Source organism: Pan troglodytes, chromosome 2, assembly GCF_028858775.2.
Source record: "Pan troglodytes isolate AG18354 chromosome 2, NHGRI_mPanTro3-v2.0_pri, whole genome shotgun sequence".
Taxonomy (NCBI): domain Eukaryota; kingdom Metazoa; phylum Chordata; class Mammalia; order Primates; family Hominidae; genus Pan; species Pan troglodytes.
In genome coordinates this window covers 97269732-97284142 of record NC_086015.1, presented here as the reverse complement: position 1 = coordinate 97284142, position 14411 = coordinate 97269732, and the positions used below count along the sequence as shown (strand labels likewise).

Below are 14411 nucleotides of genomic sequence, written 5' to 3'. Positions count from 1 at the left end.
GCAGTGGCATGATCCTGGCTCACTGCAATCTCCACCTCCCGGTTTCAAGCAATTCTTGTGCCTTAGCCTCCTGAGTAGCTGGGATTACAGGTGTGCACCACCACACTCGGTTAATTTTTGTATTTTTAGTAGAGGGGGTGGTTTTGCTATGTTGGCGAGGCTGGTCTCAAATTCCTGACCTCCAGTGATCCGCCCCCCTGGGCCTCCCAAAGTGCTGGAATTACAGGTGTGAGCCACCATGCCCAGCCCTTTATCAAATCTTTTATCCTCAGAAGGTAACTTAACTCAATGTCAACAGATCAGGGAAAACTCAACTATGTACTTGAAGAATCTAATTTGTAACTGGGAGCTGAATCTAGCTTAAGGAATAAGAAGATGAGTTAAGGTATTGCTTTCTTGAACTCGGGTCCATACAGGGCAATGTATTACAGACTGGCAGATAAAGTCAAATTAAAGGCAACTGTATTCTTGAATATTTTGCCATGACTTTAAGATAATGCTATACTATACTATAAGCTAGAGATACAGTCTAAATTCACACAACACGGGAATAGAGTTTTGCAACTCACATTCTAATGGAGAAAGCAGATAAATACAAATATTAGATAATGTTAAGTTCTGGGCAGAGACTTAAAAGGGCAATGAAATGAGACAGAGACTGTCAAGGGGTGCTTCTTTAGATTGGGTAGTCAGTGAAGACCTTTCTGAAAGGTGAAATTTACGTGAAGATCTGAATGAGTACAAGGGAGGGTATAATTCCAGGCACAGGAAACAAATAGTACAAAGACCTTGAGGAGGGTCTGACTAACTCTGTGCAAAGAAAAATAACAATCCAGCTGGGGCATAGTCAGAAAAGAGCAGTGAGATATGAGATGAGGTTAAGAAAGGTCAGCAAGGGCTAGATGTAAGGTTTTGTAAGCCATGGAAAGAAGTCTGAAGTTCACACAAGTGTAATCAACACAAGGATCTCAGATTTTTCTAGACCTAATAGTAATATATAATTTACACTTGAAAAAGATCATTCTATCTACCATATGAAGAATGGGTTAGAATGGATTTGGGAGAGGTGAGTAGAAGACAAGCACATAGGTATAGAAAACAATTACAAAGTTAATGCAGTAGGAAGAAATGATGGAGGCTTGGACTAGGATGGAAGAGGAGGTGGTGATGGTGGCAGCAACAACAGTAATATCAAAGAGGAATAAAGTATTCGCAATGTCCTACTCATTGTTCCAATTATTTCAGAGTAGATAAAGTATGAAGTAGACACTATTTTTACAATTTTACCAATATGAACACTGAGGTGCAACAAAATTAACTAACCTGTTCCAGGTCACAGAAACTGCACATAGTGAATTGGGATATGAACCCAGGCAGTCTGACTCCAGAACCAGCTCTTAACCATTCTCTTACTACATACTATATAGTGGTGGTGGAAAAAGTTAGATTAACTTCTGATAGATTTAAAAGGTAGAATTACAGGATACAGATTAGATGATGATGCCATTTCCTGAGATGGGAAAAGTCAGAGACGAAGGTTTCAGAATTGGCCATGAGAAGGAAATCAAAGATGCTGTTTTGGTCCAGAGAATCTGAAATGACTATTAAAAGGTCCAAGTGGAGGTTTCAGGATATTAGCTATATCAGTAGGAGTGCTTGAGATATGTCAGGACTGGAAGTACAGATTTGGGTCATTTTAGTAAATAAATGGTATGTAAGGTGGTATGAAAAGTATGTGGATGTAAAAAACTGGAAGTGCAGATAAGGGCCTGGAGTATTTCAAAATTTAGACTCGAAGAAGAAGAGGAGTTAATAAAAGAAACTAACTGAAACTGTCAATGAGGTACAAGGAAAGCCAATGCAAAAGGAGAGTTTAAAGAAAGAAAAATGTGAAGAAACAGTCAACTTTAGGTAAAATAAGAGCAGTAAAATAACAATGGATTTGGCAGCACAAAGACAATTATTGACTTCAAGAAGAGCAGTTTCAAGGAATTATAGAAATAGAAGCACAAATGGAGTCTGCAGAGGAAAGAATGTGACATGAAGAAATACAGCAGCCACTACAGGCAATTCTTTCCAGAAGTTTGAATAAGGTACTATAAAAAGTAATCAATAGCTAGAGAGATATGTAGAGTGAAAGGATTCCACTATACTTCCAGGCAAGAAACATGAAAGCACATTCTGCTGACAGGAAAGATCCAGAGAGAGAAACTCCTCACATAAGAAAGGGAAGGGATACTATTATGTAAGAGCAGAAAGAAGTGGAATATGAAGCACAAATGCGGAAGCTGGACTTGGGTAGGAAGAGAAACCCTTCTTCCATACTACAGAAGAAAAGGCAGGGTTTAGGAATAAAAGCAGACAGTTGAGTAAATGTGGTAGTGGAAAAAATGAGAATATTCTTGTGCGATGGTTTCTATTTCTTTAAAGAACTCAAGCAAAAACTGAAAGCACAGTGGGGTTAAGGGAGAACAGAAAGAGAGGACAAGGAGGGAAACTGTCATTTTGAGAGAACAACAAACATTCTAAGAAAGATAAGAAGATAACCAGGCAGTTATGATAACTTTAATGTAAGATCAGCCATCACAGTCACGTATTACTAATCTATCAATGTTTAGCATTTGTGTGCTAGCACAGAATGTGTAGATGACTGGGTCTAACCAAGACAGTGGCTTTTCCAGGTACGTATGATGAAGGAAAATATGTCAAGAGAGGTTGAGGTATTTGAAATGACTGAATTTGTATATGTAAAATATGTATTTCATAAACAATACAAAATAATTTTTAATGTATAAAATATCACAAAATTGAAGAGCTTTCTATTGTGTCAATTATCAAGCATCGCTAGAGAAAAAGATGTTTCACGTATCTCCGCTTCAAATATTTAAGAAACATTATTAAAAAAAGATAAACTTAAAAGATGATAAACTCCACAGCTGACTAGTGATAGACGTCTCTGTTGTTCCTTCTAAAATTTTTTCTACAGCCTTAGTGATACCTGTTTGTAATTGTTACTAAATTGTTTATCATGAAAACTGATAATATTAAGTACTATTTAATATTCATTAGTACAATTATATCCAGATGAATTTGTAAAATAGTTATTTTCTTTCAGCATTTTATATTAGAACATACTGCTTTTAAAGCAAGACTTAAGCACACAAAAAAATCATCACAAAGCAATGTATCAGAAACCGTTTTCATTGTTCTCTTTTCAAACCAATTAGTATCACCTTAACCTAAACAAAACAGATAACATGATAACTTAATTAGTTGTAGCATTTTGTGTATTTTATATACACACTTAATAGGCACTAAACGTCATTATTTTTTCTTAAGATAATAACCTTAAAGGGAAAAAAATTATTAAAAGAGGCGAAGGCAAAATATTGCAATACTGAAAGTATGCAATAATAAAAATAAAAATTACTATGAGCACTAAAGCTCATATTCGTAACTACTAAACTGTGCCATTTTCTGTAATTACAAGCTTCATAGAGCTTGAATTCGTAAGATGAAATACTTTGAAACATTAGGTTCCCCTAATTCTTCTACACTTGGACACAGTATATTATCAATAATAATGATATTCATATCCACCATTGCATTTACAGAACACTAGTGAAACACTGTACTAGATGCTTGAGAGGCTTTAAATGCATTATTTGGAATTCACATAACATGACATATTATAATCCCTATTTACAAGTGCAGACATAAAAGCTTAGAAAGATTAAATAACCTACTTAGGGCCTTTCTGACTTAACACTTTCTCCTACACCAGTAGTTCTCAATTTTTGCTATAAATCAGAATGATCTGGAGAGCACGTATGGAAAAAAAGCCCAAAGTATATCTGGTCTCACCCTCAAAAATTTTGAAGGTCTAGGCTGATGCTGATGCAGGTGGTCCATGGACAATATCTTGCTACCTAGTAACACTGCCAAAGAGTTTTTTTCTGTTATTTTGTTTTTAACTAGATTGAAGTGATAGGGAAGGCAGGGATGGGGACCTCTGCAGGCTCCCAGTGCTTAAATTACCTACAAAATCAATTGGCTGAGAATCTTTACTGTAAATTACAGCTGCTATGAAGCTGAATGTCATTAAGAGACAAAAGGAAACATTCAGTAAGGACATCTGGAGATGAGTCAACAGTATAAGTAAATGACATTAATGAAGATGACAGTGTGGTAAGGCTCCACTGAAAGGAGAGAAATCTTAAGCCAATAGACCTTATAAATTCAATAAGTAGGGGCTTCAGAGGAAATTAGGGGACTCACCACTCTATCTAAGGATCAACTGATTATGTGACATAGGCAGACCATAATTCCATATCTATAGGTCTCCAGCATTCTAAAACAGGACTCAGATTCTTCTATTATTTAAATGTTTAACATACTAAAAGTATGTTTGATTCAATTTCTGATAACTGTATTAGGATAACCATAACCTATTTAACTTCTCCTGGGCACTTACAATAAGGAATATGACTAAAAGAAACTTGCAAACTAACATTTTGCTGTAATACTGCCTAGAAGGAAGGTGAGTCAAATAAGCATATAAAGGTTGGAAACAAACAAAAAAAATCTCATGTTGAAAAAGTAATAATTAATGTCTGGCTATTGTTTCTCCTAATATGGAAAATTACTGACAGGGTTTTTAATCTTTTTAGTCATAAACTTCTTTAGGATCTGCTCACAAGAAAAATGTACATACACTTGGGATTCTGTGTATGATTTCAGAAGGTCTTGGGAGACCACTCATGGTGCAAAGACCAGGGTCAAGAATATCTATCTATCTATCTATCTATCTATCTATCTATCTATCTAATTTTTACTGCTCCTTGAGGAGTATGGCTACCCCATACGCAGTGTGCCCAGAGTAGCCAAGAAACTTTTTATTGGAATGCTCATAACATCCAGTAAGATCAAATCAGAGATATCATGTTGTCTTCCCCAAGTGAAACTCTATACATATATCACTTTTGCTGTAATCATTCAATTTGTGAAGACTGGCCAAAAGTTAAGGTAGTTCATGTAACTCCACAGAAAAGCAGGCAGTGTGTAATGAGAAAAGTGGCACCTTCCAGTAGTTTGAGAATGCTAATACAAATAGAATTGTTATCCTAAAAGAAAATTTTAGCCTGTGCCTCTCCAGGATAACTTTGGTTAAAAGCATTAGGAGATTCAACTATAAAAAGAAGGGGTAATTTATTATCTCTCTGAGGCCAACTTTTAAGACTCCCCAGGTACTAGTGAGAGGGGGTGTAGAAAGAGCATATGCCTTCTTATGACATCAGTGTAACCCTGGACTGCTGAAAATTTCAACAGATTAAGCTGTTTAAAATACCTCGCAGCTCAGTTTATTCCTCAGGTAATCAACAAATCATGCCTTGTACTATTAATGGAAAATGTCTATACTGGATGTTGAGCTTAAAATTTGGTATTACTGCTGGCACTATTTATAAAGTTGCAAAACCTGTTTACTTTTTCTCTTGGAAAGGCCTTCTTTGTCAAGACTACCTAGTTTGAAGGTTTTTTGTTTGTATTTTTAAAAAAATTTCTGAAGGGCCAGCTAGATTAATTAAGCTCTAAATAGTTAAGGGGGGTGGGGAGCAGGCAACAGTAGATAACGTAATTCATACCTTACAGTACAGGCTAAAGTTAATTTCCAAATAGTTGATGTGAGAGAAAAAGGACTTTGTAGATTAACATGATTGCAAAGCATAATGTTTGCATGGCATTTATTTTTACTCTCTTTAAAAGGAATGCAAATCATTTTTAATTTTCTATTGAAATTGGTTCTGGTTCATGCCACTCTACACAGCTGAATACACAGAATTAGAATATTTTACAGTTACTTTTATTATAGAAGAGGCATTTAACTAAGCCCAAAGAAGTAAAGTGACTTATCAGGGTTATCAACAAATTCACAGTAGCTCTTAGAATCCAGGTTTCAGACTCTGTCTTCTCCCTAAACTAACGATTTTTCAACTTTTCACCACTTATTTCAGAAGAATTAAAATATTATGCTGATTAATAAATGCTATACAACTGCCAAAAAGAACTTCTGAGCTAATAAAACAAAGAAGCCTAGTGATATTCTGATTCTGACTTTTCAAGAAAAACCTCCAGTCTGTGACATCAAGTAAAATCTGGCTGATATGGTTTACCTCTGTGTCCCCACCCAAATTTCATCTTGAATTGTACTCTCATAATTCTGTGTTGTGGGAGGGACCTGGTGGGAGATGATTTCAATCATGGGGGCAGTTTCCCCCATATTGTTGTCATGGTAGTGAATAAGTCACACGAGATCTGATGGTTTTATCAGGGGTTTCTGCTTCTGCATCTTCCTCATTTTCTCTTGCCACCACCGTGTAAGAAGTGCCTTTTGCCTCCCACCATGATTCTGAGGCCTTCTCAGCCATGTGGAACTGTAAGTCCAATTAAACCTCTTTTTCTTCCCAGTCTTAGGTATGCCTTTATCAGCACCATGAAAACAGACTGAGACACTGGCCAAGGCCTTATTTGCCATCACACATGCTGTCAGGCTTGTGTGTAGGAGCAAGTAGAGAAGAACTAAAGATTGTCACAACCTGCTACTGTGGTCATCCACTCTACTTCCCACAAATAACAATGAATTCAGGCTCTGTCAATTTGTAATTTTGTGATTATAGAAAAGTTTCTTAATCTTTAGGTTTATTTCCTTCTATTAAATGAAGCTTTTCAGAGGTCTTGTTTTCTGCTTGCTTGTTATTGGGGGTAGGAGGAGAAAGTTATCCAAGCATTAAAATGACTTCTAAGGCACTGTGCGTTACCTCAACTAGTTTAGGCTCAGATAAGGCGCGGGCAGAAGAAATTAGATGCTGTAAATATTTGGCATATGAGTGGTCCAGATGTCTGTGGGCACTAAGGAGGAGGCTGTGTGCAACAAAGAGAACTGCCACCTGTCTAATACAGGTATCCCCTCCTGCTACCCTTCTACAGCCCCCATCCCCTAGCACTGAGCTTAGCACAGTTCTGCTGAACATCTTTCCTACTTATTATACAGCAGATCTGTCAGTGCCAGACCTATTATATGCCAGGCATTATTTCTAGTTGCAGAGGTTATGTTAGTTTAAAGAAAGAATTTCTTATCTGCATGGAACTATGAAAGGAACTTGAAGGACTTTAAGCTAAGAAGTAGTGAAATTATCAAAATTGTATTTTTAAAAGTCTCATATTCTTTACATATTCTTGTATTGTTTCACTGGTCATAACAAGCATGTACCAGTTTTGTAATCTGAAAAATATCAAATAAAGAAAAGAACTGCTGGCAGTGTAGAGGAGAGCTTGGGGGGCAGGCAAGACTGGCAGTTAGAGACTGGTTAAGGGACTGTTCCTATCAGCAACACAGGTGATTAGAGAAGAGGAATTGAAGGGAGGTAACACTAAAGGGAAATGGAGTAGTGAAGAGATTCAAACGATAGTAAGACAGTCACATCAATAAGAGAAATTAATTGCAAGTCAGAGAGAAAAACGTAAACAGGAGAACTTTCAAATATGGGGCTTGGTCAGACATTCAAGAGGTGTTTATAAACATATCAAAAAAAAGAGTAGGATACAAAATTTTATTTATTTATTTTTGAAACAGAGTCTTGCTCTGTCGCCCAGGCTGGAGTGCAGTGGCGTGATCTTGGCTCACTGCAACCTCCACCTCCCAGGTTTCAAGCAATTCTCCTGCCTCAGCCTCCCGAGTAGCTGGGACTACAGGCGCGCATGCCCGGCTAATTTTTTGTATTTTTAGTAGAGACAGAGTTTCACCATGTTAGCCAGGATGGTCTCGATCCTCCTGACCTCGTGATCTGCCCTCCTCGGCCTCCCAAAGTGCTGGGATTACAGGCGTGAGCCACCGTGCCCGGCTCAAAATTGTATTTATTATATGAATACTGTATACATTACTTGTCTCATAAATATATATGCATAGGAAATTCATCAAAATGCTAACAGTGGCTGGCCCTGGATGGTAAGTCAATCATGTTTTTAAACATTCTTTTCCACATATGCACAACTATTAAATATCAAAAAAATATATACAAAAAACCTTTCCCTCTATCTTTGAAATTTACTAAGAATGTGTACTTTTGTGTACATTTTGTATATTTTTGAATCACATTCCTTCCAAAAAGCAGTTTACCTTTAGTAATAAAATTCTGATTGTAAAAATCCCATGAGAAAATCTGGTCAAATGGCAAACGATTCTATATTTCATAAACATATTACACTGTCCATAATTAATTCTTATATCTTTGTGAATTCTCACTAACTATGAGTTTATAATGGTGAAGCAATCACAGTAATTGTGTATTTTCTTTTCTATTCAGGAAATTCACTAGCTGAGAGAGGTGACAGAATTGAAAGCAAATATTTTGCTGTTATTTGATTACTCAGTAATCACTGTAGTCACTTAACAACTGTATACCCCGACTTTGAGCCGTTTCCACAGATATCTGCATGACTGACTCCCTCATTTCAAATGTCAGTTTCTCAATAAGGCCTATTAGGATCATTCTAATTATAAGAGCAACAGACCCTTGTCATCACTACCACCATAGGCTTTCTGATATTCTTTTACTTGTTTGTTTTCAATACACTGATGATCTAATATATAATGTAACTTATTAATTATATTTAGTCTGTTATCTCACCCCCTAGAATGTAAGCTCCTGAGGTCTAACTTGGATTTTTGTTATTTTTATTCCCAAACACTTCCCCAACCCTTGGCAATGTTGTGATTATAGAAAAGATTCTATGCTTGGCAATAGTAGATGCTCAAATAAATATTTGTTGAATTAATGCATGTATTAATGAATAAATCCAGAAAAGAGTAAATGAAAAAAATTAAATGACTAGTTTTAAAAAAGCACATAATATTGTTTTACAAATAACCATCATTAATATTTTTTACTTTAGTCTAGAAATCACTGATTCCCTGCTTAAACATCTGTAAACACCAATTTAGCCTATGGGGTTCTGCAAAGTTCTCTCTTCATACATATCCCTGTTAAAAGTTCTCCTTTAGATTCCATAAAACATGAGAATTGCTTATACAAATCAAATAACTTCTCTAATTAAATATATAAAAATTTAAAAGTATCAACTTTAGCAATAAATTATATAATATAGTTTTAACTTTTGCAATCAGAGCTTCCAAACCAACTCATTTAAAAATGTTCATTTACTACTGAAGACCACTGAGAAACTCTACAATTTTTCATCTAACCACATGACAGGTTGATTTTTTTTTTTTTTAATGCTTAATAATGAACCACAAGAACAAGGGAAAAGGGACAAGACGGCAAGGGCAAACATTTAGTTTACTACAAGTTAAAGAGCAATTTAAACTACTTTTAGTTTGCTATGCCTCACGGTTATAGCACCATCTACTGTTTACTATGCATAAATGCTAGGAGGGCTGGTAGTGCAAAAGTCCTTTGTCACTTCGTTTTTAAAAAATGTTCACCCACATGGACGAAATCATATAAGTGTATGTCTAATTTGATAACAATCACATGTCCAATATGGAAATGTAGATGTGAAAACTGAGAAATCAATGTGGTTATTAGAAAAATAAACTGTTTACATAACTCTGAAATAATAACTCTTTAAGGAAAAAAGGACAAAAGCAAAATACAAGTTACTAAAAGAGAAAAAAATTAAAAGATATTTTAGAACCTTGTTAATGGAGTATTTCAAAATGCAAAATTCTATAAAAAGTAAACTATCACATAAAACAATGAGTTTATATTTGAATATCGAAGAGATCCACTTTTAAGAATTCTATAGCCTTAGCTCTTTTCCCCTATAGACAGCACTATAACAAGGCCTCAGTAAATTAACAACTCCCAGTTAATTACATACATTTTAGTATACTAAAGCGTGACTATTTTAGCTTATTCACTAGTCTGTAACAGGTAAATTTCTTTAGTGGCCAATGCCATCGTCCCTACATTTACAATGATGCTAACATTACTTACACCAATATAGGCTTTCCCGATATCCTAGGATGTCTTAGCATTTCTGACATAGCCTCTTTTGTCTCTTCCATTCTCTCTTCATCACTGGAATCCACAACAAATATTACCCCATAGGATTCAGCATAGTAATTCTTCCAGATTCCCCGAATTCTTATTCCACCTCCCAAGTCAAAGATGGTGACTTCAAACTTTCCTTGTCTAAGGTTAATTTTTGAAAATCCAACAGTAGGAGCTACATCTTCAGGGTATTCTGTTACAAATGATACACAAAAAAAGAAAATCTTTAGACTTTAATTGACAACATTAATTTTTCAACTAAAATTTTAGCACCCAAGTGAAATATTTAGCATTCACTGACACAATAAACATTATTTTGAAGCATACTGGTTTGGGGACAGGCCAGAATATCAAACTAGAAATTTTACTCCATGCAGATAGGAATCTTTCTTTCCCCTGACATAACACCCACACCTAGCATATGATAGGTACTTAATAAGTATCTGTTGAATTAATAAATGAATAAACTCTTGCCTTTAAGGCTATTTACTGTCCAAGTTACAAACAATAAAAATGTCAACCTTTCAATACCATAGCCATCCCCAGGGACTATTAAAACATCTGTGGAGTTATAAAGAAAACCATGAACACTTAGAGAATAGAAGAGTTTAGAAGAATCAAAGAATGAGAGAAGCTATAAAGAATAAGGCCACTCTTTTTTAATTAGCTGAATTAAAGTTATATTTGCAATAAAGAGACGTTTAAGCGCAGCTTGCAACAAAAAGTAGATTTCGTTCTTTCTATAGGAACATATTTTGGATGTTCCAATAAATACATAATTGAATTTTTTTGGATTTCTATATACGAAAACATAAAGAAGATACAGGAGGTATATGAACTGCCAAGGAGTGATAATGACAATAAGAGATTTAAAAGATACCTGAGGATCTTAAAAGACATCATTGGAGAGATAGAATTTAGGCCTTAAAGCTGTATAGGATTTAAACAGGCAGAAGAGGAAGGGAAATGGCAAAGTAAAGGAATATGAACAAATTGAACATTGTGCCTACAGCAAATCCTTAAGATTAGGAATGCAAATAGAAGAGGGTTCTGAAGATAGAGAACAAGGAGTTACTGAAAATATCTGGCAGACCAATGATATAATTAAGGTGACTGAAATAGTGCTTTATTAAAATTAATCTTGCAAAAGTCTCTAGACTGACTGGAAGTGACAGTAATAGCCTCTTTTCAGAGAGGCATGAAAATAAAGGAATAGAAAAGAGAACTCATGAAAGATTAATGGCATGCTGACTCATGGCTACAGAGAAGAGTTCAAACTTTATATTTTTCTGTTCTATTTTTTCTTCATCACTGGAATCCACTATAAATATTATCCCACAGAAAACATTGTTCAGAGCTGCATGGTCAAAACAATAGCCACAAGCCACACGAGGCTTTTTAAATTTAAATAAACTAAAATAAAATTTAAAATTCAGTTCTCAGTTGCATCAGTTACATTTCAAGTGTTCAAAAGCCACATGTGGTGGCTGGGTACAGTGGCTCAGGCCTGAAATCTCAGCACTTTGGTAGGCTGAGGCGGAAGGATCACCTGAGGCCAGGAATTTGAGACTAGTCTGGGTAACATCTAGAGTTTAAAAAAAAAAAAAAAAAAAAAAAGCCACATGTGGCTAGTGGTCCACCCTACTGGACAGAGCCAATATAGAACATTTCCATCATTGCAGAAAGTTCTACTGAACAACACCGGTGTTTAGAGGGTCTTATTTCCACATTTAGCAAAACATTTGCTATTACAAAGATTAATTTGAAAGGCATTCACTAAACTTAGGTGTGACTGAGAAACAGACTTGCAACACACCAATCTCTTGGTAAGCACCTTAGTGAAGTTTACACAGCACCTGAGAAAGTTAAGAGCCACTACAAGTCATACTTTTGCTAATACTTTCATTACCTAGAAAAAGAAAAAGGTAAAGTTAGACATATAAGCAGAATGATTTTCCAGAAATAGGATTATACTAGGCATTTAAAAATGTGATCTAAGCCTAACCAGAACTAGTTTGTGTGGATAAAATAGGCAGCTGTCTTTCAGTATGAATAGAGAGGAACCCCAGGCAATCATCAGTGAAAACAAATCAACTATGCTGAAGTAGGAATAAGGGAACTAACATGTATCAAACACCTCCTTGGTACCAGGACTTTGTTAGGCATCAAGGGTGCAAAGATGAGTAAGATATGATTGCTGTCCTCAAAGTACAATGTAATATAGGGAAGTGGAATATTAATAGGAATAACACAGAATTTGTATGTTCTTTAAAAAAAAATAAGCTAGAGACTATAGCGTGTAGGAATTCAAGGGAAGGAAGGTGAAAAAGGGAGGGGCAAGTTATGGTCTAGAAAGGCTTTCAGAGAAGAAATAAAATCTTGAAATGAAGACTTCATTGTGAGTGAACACATAAAAGCTATATAATTGTAACAGAGAAGGGAGAACTATATTTTAGGCACAGGGAGCAATTTAAGTACAGATAAAATGATGGCAATATGCCCAGTAAACCAATTCAGATTAAGGAATTTTTTTCAAGGTTATATAGTAGGCAGAGACAGGCCTCAAACAGAGGTCTTCAGGACTTCCAAAGCCTGTTTCTTTTGATATATGGAACACCTTCTATTCTTTCCTCTGGTTCCTATTCAGCATTTGTGTTTCACAACTTAAGACTAAATGTTCAGGTACAACTTTCCCCATAAATCCTTTTCTGATGATTCCTCCTACTTCTACTATCACCTTTACCTCTATCATAATATTCTGTCCTCTACTGATCTTCACAATAGCCTATACCTTCCCAACACATGGGACTATGTCTTTGTATCCTTAGCATTCAGCACAAAGCATATAGGGCTCAATACTACACCACCAAACCACTGAGATAACTGAAGCTGCTGTCCCATACATCCACCCTTTCTTTTTTCCTTCCATGTATTTATCCATCTATCCTTGTACATGTATTTAGGGCCCATTATAGATGATAAATCATACAAGAACCAGGAATACAAAGATACATGGTCTCCAATTGAGAATTTCAGTAAAGTATATGTGGTAAGACATCATCTCTAGAAAGTCCAAGATAAAATGCAAATATACAATCCATAAATTTTTGAGCATTTCTTATAAGCTAAGTACTATGCATGGTTCTAGAAATACAAAGATTAATAAAATCCATCTTCTGATCCCATAGAGCTCTTAGTCTATTGGGGAAATATATATATATACATATACACACACACACACACACACAAATAACTACATATGAAACATATATATATGGGTAACTATAATTTTTTTTTTTCCTCTTCACAAATCACAAATAACTACAATATAATGAAGACATGTTAATACCCAACAATGCTAGGGACCAGTCCACACAAAGAATTTTCGCACCAAAAATAACAATAGTTCCCTATTAGGAAACACTATCTGATAGTCAAGAGAATCCTAGATTTTTTTTTACCTAGGCTCATGACTGCTTACAACAGACTATAATCCCCAACTACTATGGCAGCAAGGGGTGACCATGAGGGGAGGCTAGCCAGTGATGTGTTGTTAAATATTTGGAGGAGAAGAACCCTGATACATGTATGGTATCTGCCAATTTCCACAGTATAAATACTTTGACCATGGCCAATTTCAAACTAACAATGTGAGGTACCTAAACATAGAGTTGGGAAGAGATATGCATAATCGGCTCTCGCTAGTTGATATGAGCCAATATGAAAAGCAGGTCCAGAACACCACTGCTTCTAGTCATGATGTGAACTAAAATGATGCAGCAGCTTTTCGTTCAGCTCCTAAAGAAAAGGAGGATGGCCTCCCCTTACCCTTTACCTCTTCCTTCTAGCTGAAATGCACATTTTGTAGTGAACTACCTTCAACCACGTAGGTGAGGGAGAACACTGGGGATGGCAAAGCAAACAGAACAAAGAATTGAGGACTAACACGATGGAGCTGACAAACCTGTCCTAGACTACTTTTGCTTAGGCTGTTATGAGAAAGAAAGAAACATCTATCTTGTTGAACCACTGTTATCTTAGGTCTCTGTGAGAACAATTGAACCTGTGTCCAACTAATGCAATAACTGACAACCATGAAGAAGAGAAGTTTGATTTAAAGAAGTAAAGTTCCAGGAAGGGGTGTTACTTTTATATTAAGAAGCTATTGTGAAAAAAAATTAGAAAGAATGAATAAAACCTAGTATTTGAAAGCACAACAGGCGGACTATAGTCAATAATAATTTAATCGAACATTTAAAAACAACTGAAAGAGTAACGCAAAAAATAGATGTTCAGGGAATAGATACCCAATTTTTCATGACGAAATTATTATGCATTGCA

The 14411-nt window shown here is 35.7% G+C and overlaps 1 protein-coding gene across 9 annotated transcripts in view; it reads right to left on the bottom strand.

The window, feature by feature from the left end:
• The window catches only part of ARL13B (ADP ribosylation factor like GTPase 13B), a 75537-nt gene that overhangs the window by 41739 nt on the left and 19387 nt on the right, over positions 1–14411 (bottom strand). For 8 of the 9 annotated variants that reach the window (XM_001137759.7, XM_024355579.3, XM_063806922.1 and 5 more), the window contains one exon: positions 10014–10263. The exons of the other annotated variant lie outside the window; for it this stretch is intronic. In XM_001137759.7, coding sequence (XP_001137759.1) covers positions 10014–10263 — 250 coding nt within the window. The remainder of the gene's footprint in view (positions 1–10013; positions 10264–14411) is intronic. 9 annotated transcript variants of the gene reach the window in all.